At 35.5% G+C, this 21,656-nt stretch overlaps 1 protein-coding gene across 4 annotated transcripts in view; it reads left to right on the top strand.

Annotated features, from left to right (window-relative positions):
• Positions 1-21,656, top strand: part of VAV3 (vav guanine nucleotide exchange factor 3) — a 197,520-nt gene that overhangs the window by 123,130 nt on the left and 52,734 nt on the right. For 3 of the 4 annotated variants that reach the window (XM_087960759.1, XM_087960758.1, XM_087960760.1), the window contains exons 16-18: positions 8,025-8,126; positions 10,615-10,712; positions 18,168-18,190. In XM_087960759.1, the coding sequence (XP_087816885.1) occupies positions 8,025-8,126; positions 10,615-10,712; positions 18,168-18,190 (223 nt within the window). Of the gene's footprint in view, positions 1-8,024; positions 8,127-10,614; positions 10,713-14,941; positions 14,963-18,103; positions 18,191-21,656 lie in introns of all 4 variants that reach the window. The other variant, XM_087960761.1, reaches the window with a different exon arrangement.

Below are 21,656 nucleotides of genomic sequence, written 5' to 3'. Positions count from 1 at the left end.
GCCAATGCATAGTTTGAATATCTGAATTTTGATTGTATGCTAGTATGCTGCATATTTCTCCTAGATGGTGGGAGCCGGATTATTATTATTATGGTTCATCGCACAGTCAGCCAGATGTTCAGATGGGTTTGGTATTTTCCCAGAGAATCAGAAAAGAGAAAAACTCTTTCTAATTATTTCCTTTCATCCTGGGCTCAAAACATACTTATATACTGTTTTTGTTAACAGTTTCTAATATTTTTTCCAAGGTCATCTCTATGGCTTTCTCCATGGAAATTTGCAGGAAAATAAATATAGATTTAGAATGAAAATCAAAAATGTATATCAGAAATAATGAACTGAAGTCATTTAAATTTCTTTGTAGGTATATCTGAAACTAAGAATCCATAGAGTTGGTGAATTTATAATTTTATTCATATATTCCTATAGCAAAGGAATTAATATAAACCCAAAAGCCCAATTGATTTTATTGTTTATAATAAAAGATCGAGATAATTAATATAGGGTATAACAATAAGGAGATGTTGGGAATGTGGGAAAGTCCATTTTGGGATGGTGTCAAGAAGGGATTTTGGGAAAAATGGACATGGAATTAAAACAAAACAGTGATATTAAACAGAATGGAAGTAGAATTATCCAGGAAGAGAAAGTACAAGTCCTATATGAACAATATAAGAAAACAGATTGATTTCTCTAGTAAAATTATTGAAAAGTGGATGTAAATAAAAGGATGTGAATGCTTGAACAGAACAAAAATTAATATGTTGTAAAATTTGACCAGAGTGTATGGAGTTAAGCTGAAAGAAAATCTAAATGTACTGAAAGGCTGTGGATAAGAAAAATATATACAAAAAATGATTGTTGTAAACAGGTTGAGAGAAATATATTGTATAATGAATGTAGAGCAAAAAAAATAATAATTGGAAATAATATAATCAGAGAGGAAAGACAGTTATGAATGCAGAGAAAATGCAAAGCAATTTGGTTGAATCCAAAAAATAATCTTAGAAATAATAAAGAGGGCTAGACCAGAGGCCTCCAACAAAGTAAATGCAATTAAAAATAAGAGTAATTTGGGATAAAACTGAAATGAGAGAATGCTGGAAAGAGTACTATATTTCAGAGATCTCTAAATTTAAAAATGTTGAAAATTTAATGGATGAATTTAAAATAATATCATGAATATATAGTACAAGACAAAAATGATATAAAGAAAGTAATAAATGTGGAAAAATAATAAGTCTACAAATATAGATGGTATAATAGTAGAAGTGGTAAATATGTACATGATTTATTCAATGGCTATGAGATTCAAGTGAGCCTTTGTGCCAGGTAGGAAGTGTCCAGAATGGATTTTTTTTTCATCTTCAGCAATTCGTTGAGAAGTCTAAAAATATGAAAAAATAATTTTATTGTATATTTGTTGATTTTAAAAAATATATAAGAAAAATTTAGGGATCTAGGTATCCTAGTGGGCCACCACTTAAGTGTGAGCCAACAGTGTGCTGCAGCTATCAAAAAAGCCAAAACAGTCCTAGGTTGTGTCAATAGAGGGATATCATTAAGAAGTGATAGTAAGCTTTACACCACACAGGTGAGACCAAATTGAAATATTGCTTCCAGTTCTGGTCACCACAATAGGAAAAAAGAATGTTGAGATCCTGGAAAGTGTGTAGAGAAGAACAACAAAGATCATAAAGGGTTTGGAAGCTAAAACATATGATGAATGGTGGAGGCAGGCAGGTATGTCTAGTCCTTCAAAGAAGAGGATTCAGAGGACATGATAGCTGTCTTCCAGGACTTGAGGGGCTGTCACAAAGAAGAGGGGACTGACTTATTCTCCCGGGCACCAGAGCACAGGACAAGAAGTAATGGAGTGGAAACTTGTTAAAGAGAGATACAATCTAGTAGTATTATTCAAGTATTCTTAAAAACTTCACTGGAGAAGAGGTCCTTTCCAACCCTATGATTCTATATGATAACATAAATAGGCTTCTTCAGTTCTGGAAAGTTTTGTAACAATAAGTGATTGAAGGTTAGATGCTGAAAGATATGATAGAAGAAAACCATGCATAAAAATAAATAGTCTCTCTCTCTCTCTCTCTCTCTCTCTCTCTCTCTCTCTCTCTCTCTCTCTCTCTCTCTCTCTCTCCTCCCTCCCCTCCTCCCCTCCCCTCCCCTCCCCTCCCCTCCCCTCCCCCCTCCCTCCTTCCCTCTCTCCCTCCCTCTCTGTTTATGCTCACTAGCAAATAGTGAGAATGGTGTAAAACAAGCATGTGTGATGTTTACATGGTTGATTTGTGAGAATTACTTTGGTGTAGTAGTTCAGGCGGGGGGCGCGTGGTGGCTCAGTGGCTAAGATGCTGAGCTTGTCAATCAGAAAGGTTGGCAGTTCAGTGGTTCAAATCCCTGTGTAATGGAGTGAGCTGCCGTTACTTGTCCTAGCTTCTGCCAACCTAGCAGTTCGAAAGCATGTAAAAATGCAAGTAGAAAAATAGGGACCACTTTGGTGGGAAGGTAATAGCGTTCTGTGCATCTTTGGCATTTAGTCATGCCGGCCACATGACCACAGAGATGTCTTCAGATAGCTGCCTCTTCGGCTTTGTAATGGAGATGAGCACCTCCCCCTAGAGCCAGAAACAAGTCATACTATGTGCAAGGGGAATCTTTAACTTTTACCTAGTAGTTCAGGCACCAGGCTGGAGACTGGGAGACCTTGAGTTTTAGTTCCACCCTGGACATGAAAGCATCTGGGTCATTTTGGCCATTCACTCTCTCTCGGCTCTAGGAGGGAGATTCCAAAATCTTGCCAAGAAGATTGCAGAGTTTAAGTCCAGGCCATCAGCAGAAGTCAACAAAGACTTGAAGATGAGTGTGTGTATGTACACCCATCCACCCACTATTGTTTAATGTATTTATGGGAAAATGTATAAATGATACTTGTATGTATTATTGCATGCCACCTGCTAGAGGTATCAAAATTGGGGATTTGAATGCACATTTACTTTTGTTTGAAGATGATGATGTGTTTCTGGCTGAGAACTGGAATGATTTTCAGCAAATGTCATTATTGATTGTACAATGCAACAAGGAGTATGGAACTGAAAATTAACATATCAAAAATATATTTTTTCTTTAATCTATAAACTAATTTATTTGACTTGGTATTTCTTAATATTTAGTCCTAAAGTACACACCATCCCATATACTGGGTGGTAAAGAGCAGAGTGCCTTTTTCAGGAATGATAATATTTATCTGTATAGTAAGCTTTCATGATATGAAGATTAATATGTCATGGGGCTTCCATTCTGGCATGCTATGTTTTCATAGACAACTTTGATGTCGGGTTGTTTTAGATAAAGAACCATTTAATTAAATGTTTCAGAAGAGATTGTGGTCAATCTGATCTAATTTATCTATCACATTACATCCCATATAGAATGATTAGATATCAGTGACAGAAAACACTGAACAGTACATATGTGCAATCCTAAGTTGCCAAGTGATAAAAATATATTTCTAATTGGTTCTTATAAGTTCTTTTATTTTCTAATTCCTTTTTGGAATGCAAATGAGTTTGCATTCCAAGAAAAATTTTTCTTAAATATTAAAAATGTTGACTTACAAACCATAAATATAATGTTATCATTTTAATTGTTTATGAAAAAGGGACCATTGAAATAATACATTTCCATCTCCATAGGAAATATGAATATATTTATGATTTGCCACATCCTGCTTTTGTGTTTCATATCACATTATTTCAGTCTTATAAGAAGTGACATATAATTTTACTGTATAAACCCCTGTGACACAGTGCATAATGTCTGGTCAAGTATCGAAATGAGGAAAAGAGTTTTTAAAGCCATGGTTTATGCCACATTATATTGTCAAATGAGAATTCATCTTCCTTCCTTTATAGCAAAACAGGACTGGTACATTTTGTTATCTACTTAGCATTACTGCTTTTTCTTCTGACATATTTAGAGTCCATTTGTGGTGCTGACAGGAAAGCAATATAAAATGTAACAATATCAGTATTTACTGCAGAAGATGCCTGAAAAGATATTGAATAATAGGTGAGCTCTAGAGGAATGTTTCTTAAACATTTTGCTCACACCTTTCCACTTTTAAAAAGTGTGGAACCCCAAAAGAGCTTTTATTTGCATGGTTTATATTTATCCACATATACTGTATTAAAAATTAAAATTTATACATCTATAGAGATGGGGCACAATGGCTCAGTAGTTAAAGATACAGTTTGTTAGCTGGAAAGCTTGGGTTCAGGACCGAAGCACAGTGTGATAGGTGAGTTCCTGCTACTTGCCCCAGCTTCTGCCTGCCTAGCAGCTTGAAAGCATGCAAATGTGAGTAGATAAATAGGTATCACTTGGGTGGGAAGATAACAGTGATCTGTGCATCATGCTGGCCACATGATCATGGAAATGTTATTGGACAACCCTGGCTCACTTGGCTAAGAAATGGAGATCAGCACTCCCCCTAGAGTCAGACACGACTAGAGAGGGGAAACTTTTACCTTTCTACATTTGTAGAATATTTATTGAATCATGTCAAAACAGCAATATCACATTAGATAGTAGAGATTAACACAAATATTTCTCATGAAAAACCCTGTATTTTTAAGGAGAAGAATTACATTTTAAAAACATTTTTGCAAGTGTCCTTAATATCTGTCAATATTAATTGACCCTGTGAGAGGGTCTTGGGGAACTTGTAGAGCTCCTCACACCACACTTTAAGAAACACTGCTCAAAAGGAGGAAATTACATGGAGACCATCTTCAGTAACAAGGATTCCTTTTAACAATAGTAGATTATTAGACTATGTGATCTGGCTAATATTCCATATTAACCCAAAAGGAAACTATTGTTTAATATCTCTCTCACACATACACAATTTGAAGAGAGGGGAAATATAGTAAACTTAAGCAAAAGCTTTGACAGTCACTCTCTCCCATAAAACAAGTTAACTGACAAAACAAAACAAAAAAATAGGGAAAAGTAGGATAGGAAAGGGGTGGGGAGGGAGGGAGAGAGAGAGAGAGAAAGAGGGAGAGAGTCAGTTAGTCAGTCAGTCAGACACAACAGGCAAGAGTGAAAGTGTAGCATACTTATAGTGTAGCATACAATAACCTATTGTACATACAGTCAATTAAAAATGCTACCAGAGCCACTGGCAACAATTCTGTGGGTAATTAGCATGGGCAGTTCCAAAGGGTGTGGCCTTTGGTTATTTGTGCCTTAATCCTTTTGTGTACATAACAGCAGTAGAATAGAGATAATGCTCTCTGCTCTGCTCCATGAAAGGAAATATTTGGTTGCTGCTTTGATTACCAGCCCACTGTGCTATCTGTCATCTATTATGCATGATCCTAGAATAGAGTAGCATAATAATAGGGTTGGAAGGGATCTTGGAAGTCTTCTAGACCAACCCGCTATATCATTTCAGACAAATACTGTCCAATCTCTTTTTGAAAGCCTTCAGTGATTGAGCACCCACAACTACTAAAGGCAAGGTATTCCATTGGTTAATTGCTCTCACTGTTAGGAAATTTCTCCTTAGTTCTAGGTTGCTTCTCTCCTTGGCTAGTTTCCAACCATTGTTTCTTGTCTTCCTATTGGTGCTTTGGAAAATAATTTGACCCCCTTGTCTTTGTAGGTGCCCCTCAGATATTGGAACACTGCTATCATGTCACCCCAGTCCTTCTTTTCATTTGACTAGACATACCCAATTCCTGTAAACATTCTTTGTATGTTTTAGCCTCCAGCCCCCTAATAATTTTTGTTGCTCATCTCTGCACTCTTTCCAGAGTTTCAACTTCTTTTTTGTATTGTGGTGACCAGAATTGAATGCAGTATTCCAAGTGTGGTCTTACTAAGGCTTTGTAAAGCGGTACTAGAACTTCATGTGATCTTGATTCTATCTGTCTATTAATGCAGACCAGGATTGCATTGTAACTCACTTCTCAAATCTGATGCTTTCAAATGTGGTCAAGAGTACATAGAAATAATAAAGATAATAGAATATCTTCTTGCCTTTCTAAATATCATAAAATGCAGAACCTATGTGTAAGAGCTTGAGATAAAAATAATTTGCTGCCTACTACTCAGCAGCTTTGCACTTTCTTAATATTTCTGCTCACTTAATGTGAAAAGGCAAAATAGAAAACTATAAATGTTCCACATTATAACACAACCTACATTTTACTGTGACCAGAAATCAATGTTGGCATTATAAAAAAAAGTGTGCATGGAGGCCACACACCTAATGTGTTCCATTAGCAACCAATGTGTTCGTTTTAAATTACTTATTTAGATAGGTCTGTTGGCGGATGACAATTTGAGCAAATATAGCTTTTTCTGGAAAATCTATATAGCAGCAAATGATACAACTGATAGAATTCTATTCTGTATTATTGTCATGGTCCCCCTTGTTAACCAATAAATATTTGAAATACAATCTTGGATTTCTGCAGTTAAAGAGAACAAAAAGCATTAAAAATAGGCACAAATCAGGTATGTCTCTGATAATGTGGGATGTTTTAGAGAAATATATAAACAACAAACCATTTAGGTGTATTATAGACAACAATTCTATATGGAGGTCTCATGATGGTAAACAATATGAAGAAGACCATTGGAGTCATGACATTTTTTTTACATCTCTAGACATTTAGGTATGGTGGAGGTTTGATCACATATATAGTTTGTTATTAATATTGATATAAAAGAAACTTTCCTGAGCTCTAGTAGCATTATTGTTTCTTCCATATATAGTACGTGAAGTTCCTTTCTGTTTTCAAACTCTCAGTTATAATCCATTTATTTTGTTGATTGAAGTAGTTTAACCACCATTGCTAGTGGTGGTTAAACTCTTCAGAGCTGCTCTGAAGTTGAAACATCTATTTTAAAGACCTCAGAACTTATTATAAATGACTTTGTCAGTATTTGCAGGGTAGGGCAGCCCAGAACAGAAAAAGTTACAGCTTTCAATTGGAGTAAAACTCACATTTAACCCTAGAAACAGAAGTATATTTGTATAAGTCCAAACCTATGAACTTGAAGGCAATATGGAAGATCTTAATGAAGATATTGTTGAAATAGGTAGTATATATCGGGCTCAGGAATCTGCGAAAAGGTTCAGGAAAGTTCTAGTGAAGATAGATCATGGATGCTTCGGGCTGCAGTTCTTAATTTACTTCTCATTGGCCATAACTCTTGATTGGAAATAAAATCCAAAACATCTGAAAGGCTGTTTTGAAGAATTCCCCTGATGCACTAAGACAATTTGCTATGGCTGCTTTCAGTGCTATGGGCAGTTCTGATCCAGATTTTATTTAGGACTCAAATGCTCTCTAAATCTCTCTGGCTCAAATATGAGAGACAGTCAGTTTAAAAAATACAGCATTAAACTATAATCAAACTTATATTTTGCTTAGATGGTATCTTCGCATTTCCCAAATGCCCTAATTGTTTTTGGGTGTGTATGTGTGTGTGTGTGTGTGAATTAAGAACTTTACACTGTCACACAAGGCTGGCTCTGGGATACAAATCAGAGAGATGTAAGATAATAATTGGGTTCAAAACTTTCTAAGATAAATCAGGATTAGGATAAATCCTGCCTCGCAGTCACAGTATAGAAGTGGCTCCCTCCCCCCTTAGTTTTGATAAGAAATGCCAAGACTGGTGAAGAATGTTCAGATAGCAAGAAAATAAGATACAGGAAGCAACTGTAATTTGTACAATTGTTCTGACAACAAAATGAAGTGTATGCTGACAGGCAAACCAGGACCAAGAGTGGGTTTGGCTTAGCTAAATTATATAATATATTAGTGGAATAAAACACAGAAGGAGAGAAGACAGACCTCAGAACTGAGTCTTCAATATACCCAACCCAATTTATTAAAATGCATATTTAAACATCTGCAGTTTTTTTCTGGGTTTGAAAATGGAATTATTGCTCTATTAATATTTATGAATATTGAATCTATTTTACATTCTAGGTCAAACATAAGGCCCCAGTTTGCAGAAACAAGTACACATGACTTTAAAATGTATACCTTCACTCGTGTAACATCCTGCAAAGTCTGTCAGATGCTTTTGAGGTAAGTGTCAAATGGACGAAGCCTAAAAATTATATTAAACTTGGGAAAAACAATGGCATTCAATAAACCATCAAATTATCTGGTGGATTCTATCTCTCTTTTAAAGCTAGCAAGACTTACATTCCACAAATAGTTGTATAATTCAGCATTAGCATGAACCCAGTTAATATGTTCAAATAGTAAACATTTCCCTCTTTTTGAGTGGTACTTGTGTGCAAAATCAGTGATGTATCATATACATTTGTAAAGAGGAAGAGGCAGGAGGGATGCTCAGCTTTCTTCATTTTTCTCATATAACCAGAAAATATATTTTAAGATTATACTGACCACCTCCTAAAATGAAGATTTTTTTAAAGGAGAAGTTTAAACCCACTTTCCAATCGAAAATGCTCTTTCTTCAGGTAGCAAATATGATATTATTTTTACAAATGTATATTCATTTAGGATACACTATGTACATGTGATGACCTTTGAAAGAGATGGGCTATACAAAATAAAATAGAGTGCCTACTATGTTAATTAATGGGTGTAATGAATTCCTGGGTATTTGGAAAGAAATGGCAACATTGTGCAGGGTAATTAGAATTTCAGAATTTATCATCAACATCTTTTTGTTGGTGTTGTTAAAACATTTAGACAAAGATGTAACATTGGTATGTGGTATGGTAAAATTTTTGGTTTCATAATTTTGATGTTGGAGTTTATATCTGCCAAATGCTGTGCCAAATAGCAACCATACAAAGGTGTATATGCAAATATATGAATTTATTTAATTTCCCAACAATTCTGTAGCTGAAGACCAAGTCCTAAATGAATGAAAAGTGTTGTTTCAGAATAATAATAATGAAGGAGTCATAATTATGTCTGCAGCTTTCTTTTGTTAACTTTTTATTCTTAGAATTCAGCTTTTCTCATTTCAGTTTTAAGTTAAACTAGCATTCTGATGGCATGCTCATTGAATGAACCATAATCTTTAATTTCAGTCTGTATTACTCCCAAGTCTTCCAAATAAATTCTTTTTATGGATTTCATTACAACCAGAAAAATAGACACAATTAGACATTTAAATGTCCATGAAAAGATTTTTGTCACTTAAATATAGTAAATTTTATTTAATGAATTTATTATAAACACAACACAGACTCTTGAAATAAAACCGTTGAAATAAAACCATTTAATACATTGAAGTATTTTTCACACAATCAGAAGTGGGATATTCCAAAAAGCCTGAAAAAATTGTTATTGAATAATTTCTTTCCCCTTCATTGCCCCTGAAAGATTAACTATATTTTTAAAATAAGTAAATAACTAAATAAATGGGACGATTTTGTGCTTCTCCATGGAAACAAAATAATAGATCTAACACTACTAATTTTTTGGTAAAGTGTAATTTCTACTAGTAGCTGTTGTGGTGCTTTCTAAGTTCATTGCTTTTAAACTCATAAATTCTGCTTTTCAAATTGACCTTACACAAAGAATTATTTTCCACTAAGGCCATTGAAAGCTAAGAGGTTTTTTTTAATACAAATGCTACAGGTTATTAGTCATATACTACATTCTTTATTTGAGTCCAGAAAGATTCCAGTAGTTGAATATTGTGTATTAAAAAACAGTACTGATTAAAAAAAAATACTCAGCATTGAATTTAACTTAATTCTTTCTTGAGAGAAATATACTTTTACAAATCTGGGATTGCAGAATAGCTATACTATAAAAAAAGCAGGCAAAACAAAATATTGAAATAGTAAGAGGGTGTAATTAAGCATGGTTTAATTTGACTAGAAGAAAAATAGTACATCCTTGTCTATTATATAAGATTACTTGAAAAATATCCTATATTTTCCTACAAAATACATGCTGTAAAATAGAAAGTCCTACAAAAACAATATCTACAGTATGGTGTGCATATGACCCCAACGTTTTTAAACACGAAGCAACATATAATATTGTAAACATACATATTATACAGTTGTGTTATGCCATAATGTGTGAAGACACCAGTGCAATAGTCGCGAGCTCTGAACATATAGCAGCAATAAACTTCACTGAGCAATATGTCACGCAAGCAGTCTCTGCATAGTCATCACATTTATTGTGATTACACATCTCTCTCTTTCTCTTGGCATTAAAAGTAACAGATATCATCAAGAGTCTGAGGCTGCCACTCCCAACATCCCAGAACTTAGTCTCAACACCAACTCCAGGATTTGATCAACACTAAACCCAGATATACAGAGCAGGAAAAAAAAGTTTTGGAATGATCACACTATGGTGGATTGTTGACCTTCCAAAAATGTAGCTGCTTAAGTAACCAATGTCCATTAGATTTGCAAAAACAAACAAAAAACATTGCTGGTTCTTGGTATTTAGGGATTTATTACTATATAAGCATCTGCATTCTTGTCACACATATTGAACTGCTTCATATTTTACTGGTTGTTACATTATTCTAGATATCTTCCGATTTCCATACTATTTTATATTTCAGGGGAACATTTTATCAAGGCTACTTATGTTCGAAGTGTGGGGCTGGAGTCCACAAAGAATGTTTGGGAAGACTCGACAATTGCAGGGTTAATTTAGTTGGTAAGCCATTTGCATTGTTTGGAATTCTATTTTAATTCGGTCATAAATTTGCCGGGTTTAATTAAGACTTAATTTCCCTTAAGTTGTGTTCATTGTATTTTTGTGTTAATATATATTTATAAATACTGCTATAATTGCTTTTTGGAAATCAGTATCTTTTGCAATTTATGTGAAGTAAAAGAGCTGTAAGAGCCACTGGAAAAATGTTAGGAGCTTCCCAGAATCATATAAATTAGATCTAGGTATCTGATAGAACTTCCTATACTTCCCAAATTACAGCTCCTCCTTTCTGATCTCCCCTGCAGCACTAGCACTGAAGAAATTTTGGAGGGGATCACTGTTGAGAGTGGTCAATGTGACTATTCAGAAGTTTACTTGGAGGAATTTATAAATTGGAGAAGGCAACCGTTAATTATAGGTTATAATCACATCATAGAGGCAGTTTGGTCTAGTGCAGAGGTCTCCAAACTTGGCAACTTTAAGACTTGTGGACTTCAGCTCCCAGAATTCTCCAGCCAGCTATTCTGGGAGTTGAAGTCCACAAGTCTTAAAGTTGTCAAGTTTGGGGACCCCTGGTCTAGTGATAAAGGCACCAGGCTAGAAAGCAGGAGACCATAATTTTTCTGGTTTTTCTTTGAGGACGTTTCACTTCACATCCAAGAAGATTCTTTAGCTCAGAGCAGAGAGACCAGTTAGTTGCCTCTTGAAAAAGCACCTTTGGGACAACCATGACCTGGATGACTGAGAATTTCCATAGATAGGAGACCATGAGTTCTGGTCCCACCTTATATATGAAAGTCAGCTAGGTGACTTTTGCAGCCAGTCATAGACTCTCAGCTCAACCCACCTCGCAGGTTTGTTGTTGTGGGGAAGTTGGAAGAGGAAGGTATGTTGGGTATGCTCACCTCCTTGAGTTATTCGTAAAAATAATAAAAGCAGGATACAGATTTTAAAAAAATCATCTACTTCCAAAACACTTGATAGTAGATTCTAGGCATGACAGTGGAAGAGGCAGAAAGCAATTATATCCTTTATGCCTTTATTTAATATTCTCAAAAGCATCTGTTTGACTATCAAAGGAACATAAATGCTGATGTAGATACTTCACTGTTCACAACATTATGTGGAGGCCATTTGAGCAAGCTTTTATTTTTCATCCAGATTACTGAAGCCAAACATGACAATTTAGATTTTTCACAAAGCCCTTCCAGCAGGTATAAAGAATAATAGATCAACCTGTCTTCAGTTCCTAATTTGATCATTTAAATAGGGCAGTTTTCTAAATTTAGAAAATCAGGTCAGAACTTTTAAGTAAATTGGAGAAGAACATCCTGCATCTTTGATGCTGTAATATGATAATTTATTCATTAATCCATGAAGTTGTCTGCATGTGATCTTTGCCTCTGGCAGTTGAATAGAAATCATTTAATTATTTCACCCATGATAGGACTTGAGAGAAAATCTGCAAACTTTTGTGACCAATTGGTGAGGCAAATCACAGGACTGTACATTTTAATGTTGTGAAAGATAACAAAGGATAAGTAGTAGGAGCATGAAAAATCTTTCCCAAAATGACAGGCTTTATACCTATCTGCTTTCTGCATAACTATTTGAGAAAAAGAAGCTATGCCATGCTTCCATAGCTGATGCTCCTGTTTGGTAATTGCTAGTTAATAATACTGATTTATTTTCCAGACTTGTATTGCTGTCTTGCAGATAATTTAGCAAGCAGGCAGATACTTGCATTTCATTATTTTAAAATAATCGGTTAATGCTCAAAATATAACTCAGAGATCAGCGGTGGGAGTCAAATTTTTTTTTACTACCGGTTCTGTGGGCATGGCTTGGTGGACGTGGCAGGGGAAGGATGCTGTAAAATCTCCAGTCAGAGGTGGTATTTGCCGGTTCTCCGAATTACTCAAAATTTCTGCTACCAGTTCTCCAGAACTGGTCAGAACCTGCTGAATACCACCTCTGACAGAGATAGTGAAATGCTACAGCTATCAAAACAGACATTTTGGTGATGAGACTGAAACACCACCACCCCATTCTCTGCACTATGTTTACCCAAACAGAGTCATGCTTTCTGTCATCCATCTGTGCATGTGCGCGTGATCCCTCCTGCATTGCACGTCTCTGTGCATGCATACGTGACTCCCCACATGTGCTGTGTGCCTCTGCACATGCGTGCATGTCTCCCGTGCACCCCCACCCCCCCACGCGCCAGATACCCGACAATCAGCTGTAAGGTGGCAGCATGCGCACTTGCACAGTGGGGCTCTTCCAGGCGAGCTCTCACATGCCGGCAGAAGTGGCTCAGTGTGCCACTTCAGGCACGCGTGCCATAGGTTCACCAACACAGGAATAGAGTCTCCTGTTTGTGCAGGGTTTGGACTAGAAGACCTCCAAGGTCCCTTCCAACTGGTTATTCTAGTAATTGATATGAAAGGAAGTTGCAAGTTTGCTGTGATTTAAGTTTTATTGCCAAACCTTTAGATGGTGAAAAAGTTTACTAGTAATCTACTATCTAATACATTTCTGTTTTGATTGTCTGCTTGTTGGACCCTTTCCCGAAAAAAGTAACTTGATCTCCTAACAGTGATTATTATTTTATAAATATAAATGACATAACTGCCTGCAAAAGGGAAGTTAAAAAAATCTTAATTATCACTGTTTAATCACACCTGTGTTCTGTTTTAGCAAGGTAGTTTTTGGTTTTCTTCCAGAAAAACATTTATATAAGCACAGAAGTCAGCAGGTCTGAAGACTGTATAGGGTGTGACTGTGAATATTTTTTTAAGTTAATGGAATTAAAGTGAATGGCAACTCCTGGACACCTTCCCTGAGCATAGCTTAGACCTGATTGCCTAAATTCTACCTTGTTAAAATTTAACCTTGTAAAGTCCTTACTATATTAGATCAATAGTAACTGCAGTTAATTTAATTGGAAATGGAATAGTAATTATGCTATAAAAAAAGGAACTAGCGGTCCCAGTGGAAAATATTATACCAATCCCTTTGCCTTGTTTTCAAAGAATATTTAACAAACAAGTGGAAAAACAGTCAGCTCTTTTGATTTTTAGGGTATTATGCAAAGGTAAATTTGAATTTTTCCAGCAGACAGATGTAACTTCTCATAATTTCTTATGAGTGTGCAAATACATTGCATTTAGATTTTACATATTTAGGTGTTTTTTTTGCGTTTAAGTTTTACATATTTAGGTATTTTTTAAAGCAGAAGTCAGCAGCTTTTTCATGTGGAACAATACATAAAAATACAATTTGAAAAATGCTATGGATACCAAACAAAGAAAAAAATAATAAAATAGAAAAGGAACATATCCAGCATATTGTTTGTTTTTAGAGTAAACAAACAATATGTGAAGTGCAAACATGATATAAAGAGGTGGTAAGCAAAAGAAATTCAAGGTGTAAGGTAAGAAAATAAAGGAAAAGGCAATTTAATTAAATCTAATTTACACAAACTCTATTTGCTCTATCCGTTCACACCCATGCTTCTCAAATTTAGCAACTTTAAGATGTGTGGACTTCAACTCCCAGAATTAGCTGGGGAATTCTGGGAGTTGAAGTCCACAGATCAGAAAAGTTGCCAAGGTTAGGAAACACTGTTCCACATCTTTCTATCCTTGAAAACCATCTTTGTTTCCACTGTGTCCCTCTGACAATTCAATGTCGTTTTGTTTTTAAAGAATCTGTTTTTCAGGATCTCAAGAACTCTATTTGACCATAAATTTCTCAGTCTTCGTATATTCTATCCTCGCTCTTTAATTCTGTGAGACCAAACCAAGATACTCATTCAGCGTCTCACCCCTCAACATAATGATAACCTCATTTGTTTTGCATCCTTTCTTCTTGATCCTATGTTGTTTTGTTTTACCACATGCACTTTAGTTTCCTATTTCCACAGCATTCAGTGGTTTTTTTTTATATATTTCTCCTGATATGCCCCAATTCTCAATTCTTTATAATGGAAAGGAGCAAAAGCATTAAAAGCCACTTTGACTTTTTGGATAAACATTCATTTCTCACAAGAGACTACAGATGGTCCTCAACTTAGGATCATAATGGAGCCTGTCCATCACAGCTGTAATTTGTAATAGTCATAAAGCAAGTCAGTCAGATGACCAACTCAGTTTTGTGTCCTTTTCTTTGAAAGCTGCAGTTGTTAAATTCAATCATGTGACCATGCCCTCCCCCCGGACTGCCAGAAATTTGAGTTTGGATCGTTAGTAGTCCCAAGGTAGCTCATTGTAACTTCGAATGGTTGCTAAGTGACTTTGTTTAAGTCAAGGACTACTGTACTGACTTCCCACTATCAGCATTTGTATGAATTCACCTCCCTCCCTCTATTTCCCTGTCTTTAGTAAAACAAAGTACCGTATTTATCGGTGTATAACACGCACTTTTTCCCCCCTGAAAATAGGGGGCAAATGATGTATGCGTGTTATACGCCGATATAATGTTAAGAAGCCTTCGGTGAATGCTGCTGGGATCGGGATCAAGGACACAAATGAAAGAAGGGGAGGGAGGAAGCAACCGAAGCCTGTCCTTCTCTCTGGGTCAGCTCTCTCAGTCGCTCTCTCGCTCCTCCACCAGCACAGGAAGAAACTGCTTCAAAGAAGCGGGGGGCTTTTCCTGTCGCCTTTCTCCCCACCCCGTCCGCCCGCCCGCCCGCCCGCAGTGCTCCGTTCTGCCTGCCTGCCTGCCTTCGTTAATGGTTGAATCGGAACAGCTTCGGCTGAGTAAAAGAGGCGAATAGTTATTATTCTCAGCCGAAGCTGCTCCCAAACAACCAGAAACTAAGGCAGGCAGGCAGGCAGGCAGAATGGGACACTGTGGATTGAAGCGCCGCGTGGGGTGGGAGTGGGGGTGAAATTTCCTCTTAAAATGAAGATGCGTGTTATACGCCTGTGCGTGTTATACGCCGATAAATACGGTACATAAATTCATTCACTTGCTCTAATTTTCCCCTCTACTTGTGAATAATATGTGTACTCCAGTTTGCCAATGCCTTTGTAAGATGCAATAAAGTGTATGGATCTGAAAATGAATATACCATGTTAGCAACTATTTATTGAAAATCAGTTTGATTCTCAGCAGCATGGGAAAAGCCCACTTTAAAAAAAAACATGCAAGACTGTTGACTCCCCAGTTTTGATTCTCGTATATTTCTAATCAGAATATCCCTCTTTAACTATAAATTAATTACATCCAAAAGTTTTTAAGAAAGTGAGGTTTGTGTGAACCTTGTGTTTATATATATTGCATTATGGTTCTGAGCTTGATTGAAATTTTTTGACTCCTAGACACTCAACTCATCAGCTTATGCTGACAGTTCCTACAGCCTGCTCATGAGGAACAGCTGTCTGGAGTGCAAATGGGCGATCCCACAATCTCACCTTTATCTGGAAAGATTGTGCTGACTAGAATTCACTATCTGGCTGCTCATCTCTGCCTTTTAATGCCGTCCCATCTGCTTCAGGGACTGTAGTCTGCCATAAATCCTTACTAGAGACCTTACTGCCTTTCTAACTCTTGACTTCAAACATTTCAACTGTTTGTGGAGTGGTCCATAGCCAATCTGAGTACAATTGTTTCGGTAATATATGTACAGCAAAGAACTGTGCTGCATGCTAGGCTATATATATTTTGTTTCATTGACTTCATAAGAAGATACTGTAGTGAATTTTGTCACATGCAATTCTCTTCCTGTAGACATAAGAACAATTTTTCATACATCAGTGGTGGGATGCAGCAACAAGTTTTGTAGGTTCTTAAAACCATTTTGCATAATAGTTTATTTGGGGTTGTTTTTTCAGTTGTGCAATGGAGAGGAGAAATTCCTGGATAACTGCCTAAAATTAAACAATCCTAGCATGTGCATTACAACATCTCTCTCATCAAATTAGGAGAATCATATTTCATTTCATGAGAAGCTATTCAAATAAAATAGAGGGCAAGTCCACTCATGTCTTGAATTGTGTGTTACTTTGAGTGCATATTAGCATGTTCTAATTTGAAGTTTGTTGCTCATAAGCCATTTTATGATGCATATATAATTCAGCTCTCTTTTGTTTTTTCACTTATTCTTACGGTATATGCTTTCTTGTGAAGTAAACCAGTTTTACCACAGTATAATAGGGCTAATGTTTTCTAAAGAAGGAGAGAGCTAGGCACCATTTCATGATCTATTAAGAGCTTGATTATTTTTATTTGGTAATATTAATTGGGATTGTTTTCATTTTGATTTTATAAGAAATATTTGCAAATGTGAACTTTGTATTTTGTTTTGTGGTTCTTCTACATTTTTAATATTGCATTTCAGAATATATCATGCAGAACTCTGCCTGTTCTGTTTTCTTTTAAAAAAATAATCTGCAATATTTTAATTCCAGTAGCTTCCTTTTGATTATCTATCCCCAAAGCTATCAACAGTGACTAGTTCATACATACATATCTATCACATGATTTCTTATTGATTCAAAATTTGATGATTCAAAATGAATGTAGTGAACTGGCCCAGATTAAAACAAACAGTGGCTAGGATATAAAAAATCCTTTCTGGATCAGAATTACGACTGGAGGATCTCGGCAATAACTAATCCTTTCTTCCCCCATATCAAATCAGGATTCCATTAGAGGAGAACTATAATTTAATAAATGCAATGAGTGTTCTTGAATGTTCAAAGCTCATCCAACTGGTTTGTGGATCTAGATTACTATTTTTGAAGTTAAAAGAAGAAATATGAACATTCTCTTTATAGGACAAGTTTCGTAATGTCTCATTCACATGTGTCAATCACTTATTGAATCTACTGTCTAAGTGATTGTCATATATGTTTGGATCAGTCCAAAGCTCTTTCAATATTTGGCTTAAGACAGACTAGGATTTGGTATGTTTTGTCTATCTGAGAAATGTGCACAAAATATATGCACATTATGTAATGAAAAAGCTCTTACGTCACAATGAGATATCAATATAATAAAATGCAATAATAATACTAGATATATAATACGTTCTGGATAAAGTTTTTTTGGGAGAAGAAATTGCAATTGCTTTATGCTAAAGTCTGGATTCAAATCACTGTATACTTTTAAAACTAGTCAATCTTCACCTCTATAAATTTCTGCAGATTTCAGAGTGTTTCAGAGATTTTAGGCAATCTATTGGTTCAGAAAGCTATGTGTCATGGAGTTAAGCATAAACCCAGCGCTTTTTATAGCTGTTCAGTGCTGCCTGACTTGAGCCAATAAAAGTAAACACAATTGCAAAATAACTAGCTGAGCCTCAGGGCCGTTGGAGCATAAAACAGGTTATCAGCTAGCAAAACAAAGTCATTCTGTGTACTCTCACTGTATCCCTGAGCTAGGGATTACTGTTGAACAGTGTGAACGTTCTTTCACTGACCATGCCAATTTTTACATTTGTTTCAGAGCATGGAACCCTGAAACATGAGGTAAGTGTGCCTTTCTTTTTAAAGATTTGATGTAGTATTTGTTATGGACATGATCAAAATGCTTTTTCATATCTGTCTTTTAGCTCTGACAGGAGGTAAGAAGTCTATTTTTAAAGTCTATATGATTTCTGAAGGAACTTTGTGTTTGCACACCTTGCATACTGCTAGATTAAAAAGAGAAACAAAGGATCGAACTGGTGAAAATGAAGCACTGTTAAATTCTATTGATTTCAAGGAGTATAGTAATTAAATGCATAACTCTGAGGTTGAAATCCTGCATGTTCTTCATCCATTTTGGATCATGCTTTAACAAGTATGCAGGATTTGCATAATTTTCTTCAAACTTTTTCAGCGTACCGGAGATTAACAGAAAACACATAGCAAGAAAAAACAAAGTAAATTCACAAGTAAGGGCTAGTCCATGATGCAGCAGGAGAGTTACGTGGTCTAAATTTCCAAGATATATTTATATAGAATTTAATGAATGATTACAATCATCTGCCATTCGCAATTGGTGTGCGATAAATTGAGCAGCAAAATGCTGGTTTTATAAAGCTGTCTAAGAACTGCTTAGCAAATGTAAACATTGTGACTGAATGATCATGGTAAGTGACATTTGTTCTATGAGAAGTTAATTTCAGGACAATGGATCAATTGGGGAGTTTATGAAAAGAAGCTACCATGGTTATTGTTAAAGTGTGTGGGGACTATAGTGCGTTAATTGTGTAGTTTCCTTCTGAATATAGCTCTAAAATATAAGAATCTGAATTAATTGGGAACACTGAAAAGACAAGCAGGACTAGATTACTTAACCATTCTTTCTTCTTTTTTTTATCTTGCTTTTATTAAGAACAACATGTATACTTTTTGAAGTGTGCTTCATTCACTTGTAGAAAGAACTTTGGAATTGGAATGTTAAGTCTTGGTTTCAAAAAACAGATCTCTATCAAGCAGTGTTCGCTTTAAACTCTGCAGTGAATTGGCAACTATTAAGAATTGACCATTAATCTGAGAGCAAATTAAACTTGTTCATAGTATGATGTTCTTCCCCCTCTTTGGGGGAATTAATTTGTGTTTGCTTTGCATACTATTCTCTTTGCAGCCATGTTATTCATAAGAGGAAACCACTGATGGACAATTTCAGCATAGCTGAAATTGCATTAATGATAAAATTGCTGTACAGGTAGCATATTCTGGAATCGGAATGATTAGAAATTGGAAAGCTTTGAGGGAGTATCAAATTAATCATTCACCAATGATGAAGGGTAGGACAGCCTGTGTATATTTGGCACTAGAGTACATGGTTTGCAGCTACCTATTCAGTATTACAATTGCAAAGTGAATTTCAGGAAATGATGACATTAATGGGCCTAAATTGTAACTTTCTGATTCCTGTTAGAAGTAATAATTGCTTAGTAAACCATCTCAGTCTAAGGTTAAGGGCACGAATATAAGACTACACTGTATTTCTTGGGAAATATATAATGTCAAATTTAAAAGTTGTTGGCAGGGAGAAATTGAGTACAATATATTTGTAGTATATGTTTGAACTTACTTTCTTTATGACATTTCAAGCATTTGTCAAGAAAATTAAGGCTGTTCATTTTTCTTTCTGTTGGAGCATCCCAGCACCTCAAATACATGTATGGCAAGCTCCAGGGTAGCAAACAGTTAATTATGTTTTTTAAAAAGTATTTTTTTTCTAAAAAGTGCCTCTAAACTTTAAATGTCTATTTTCAACTGAAAGGTTTGTGGATTGATTTTAAAAATGAGCTCAAAAATGAAGGAAATTAAAATATGCAGAGTATTTCTTTTTTAAACTCTGTTTTTAGACAACTGAAAGTGTGGTCTAAAAGTGGAGTGACATGTGGCCCATGAAGTTCTTGAATGAATATTTTATGCCCAGTCTTACTTGGGTCACTAGAAAAAAAAGGCAACCTTTTAGTTTTAATTGGATTCGATTTACATGTATTCTTAAGTAATGAAATTAAATATTAAAATTAAATGCAGTTCATATGACTACCCAGTAGTGGAAATTAGTTTTGTTCAATACTTGAAGTTATCTGGGAAGTGTGCAGCTCTGAGAGGAATTAAGGCAGGTTTTAAAAGGTGTTTTGGAACATCTATTTTCTTCCATCCAATCTTAATATGGAGATTATGAACGATTTTTCTAATACTGTATCTTCTCAGCAACTTACCTTATGTACCATGCAAATAATAAGGATCCCCAATTTTGACAGTCTTTTAGATTTCTTAAACATGAAAGATAAATCACCTTTATTATAACTGTATTTTTCAAAAGTGCTCTGTTCTTTTATGTAGTTAGAATGTTTTGTAAATGAAAATGATAGTTTTTGAATCTCTGCTTTTAAGAGGAAGCTGTGTATGTTTTAGGAAATCAAACACATTTTGGAAGGATCACAGTCATGCAAGAAAGTTACCTATATAGAATAATTGATATTTCCTCTATTTTTCATTTATCTTCTCCATAAAAATATATCTATATATCCTGTTTTTTAATATTGTTTTTTCTTCTCTAAATTTTACCCTGGGCAGATATTGCCACTTCCTCTTTGTGTCTGTTCTTCCCCATAAAATCAAACATTTTTCATATGTTCCTTCCAACTACAGTACTACATCATTACTACATACTCATTACTGCAGTGACCTTTTAATATGCTAAGTCCTATTTTATGGCGAAAACATGTTCTTGATAGAAAGTGAACTTTGTAATTGATGTTCAAAAGTTTTACACACATTCAAACATTAACTATAATAACATACATATACATTTCAGAAACAATTGATATTTTTGTGTAGTTTTGTATGATAAAGCTTGTACTATGGCATGGTAGGATGAAATGATACTGTTTCAGATAGCACGATGGAGGCAGAATGGGACAACTTGCTGCAGCCAACTCGCCACGCTCAACTCTCCACATCCAACTCACTGCGGCAAACTCGCCATGCTCAACTCACCGTGAAACAACTCGCCATGGCCAACTCGCTGTGGGACAATTTAATTATTTAAAATAAATAATACATTATTTTAATTTTTGTCTTTCATATTTAATTCTGTCCCTCCTTTGACATCTTTTCTTTAATGATTCTATCCCATTCTTTGATATTAGTGTAACTCTTGTCCCATAGCAAATTGTCCTGCAGCGAGTTGCCTGTGGCAAGTTGTCCCATGGTGAGTTGCTTGTGATGAGTTGGCCACAGCGGATTGCCATAGACCCCTATGGAGGAGGCTAATAAACGATGGCAGAAATTGATGGTTTGAATGGGGCAGCAAAGCTTTTAAAAAATGGATCCTAATATGGTAGGGGTGGTGCAACAGTGTTTTTCAATTCTGTTCCAGGCATACCTTTCCCATCAGTCAGTTAGAAGTTGATGCAGCAACTTTAATACTAAACTTTGATTAGTAAAATTCATAAACGGTCCGAAGACATTTCTTTCAAAGGGC

The sequence above is a fragment of the Notechis scutatus genome, chromosome 3, assembly GCF_049901735.1.
Source record: "Notechis scutatus isolate UNSWTSFEM ecotype Mainland chromosome 3, rNotScu1.2, whole genome shotgun sequence".
NCBI lineage: Eukaryota > Metazoa > Chordata > Lepidosauria > Squamata > Elapidae > Notechis > Notechis scutatus.
Note: the sequence above shows the minus strand (reverse complement) of the source record. Positions and strands in the feature narration are given on the sequence as shown.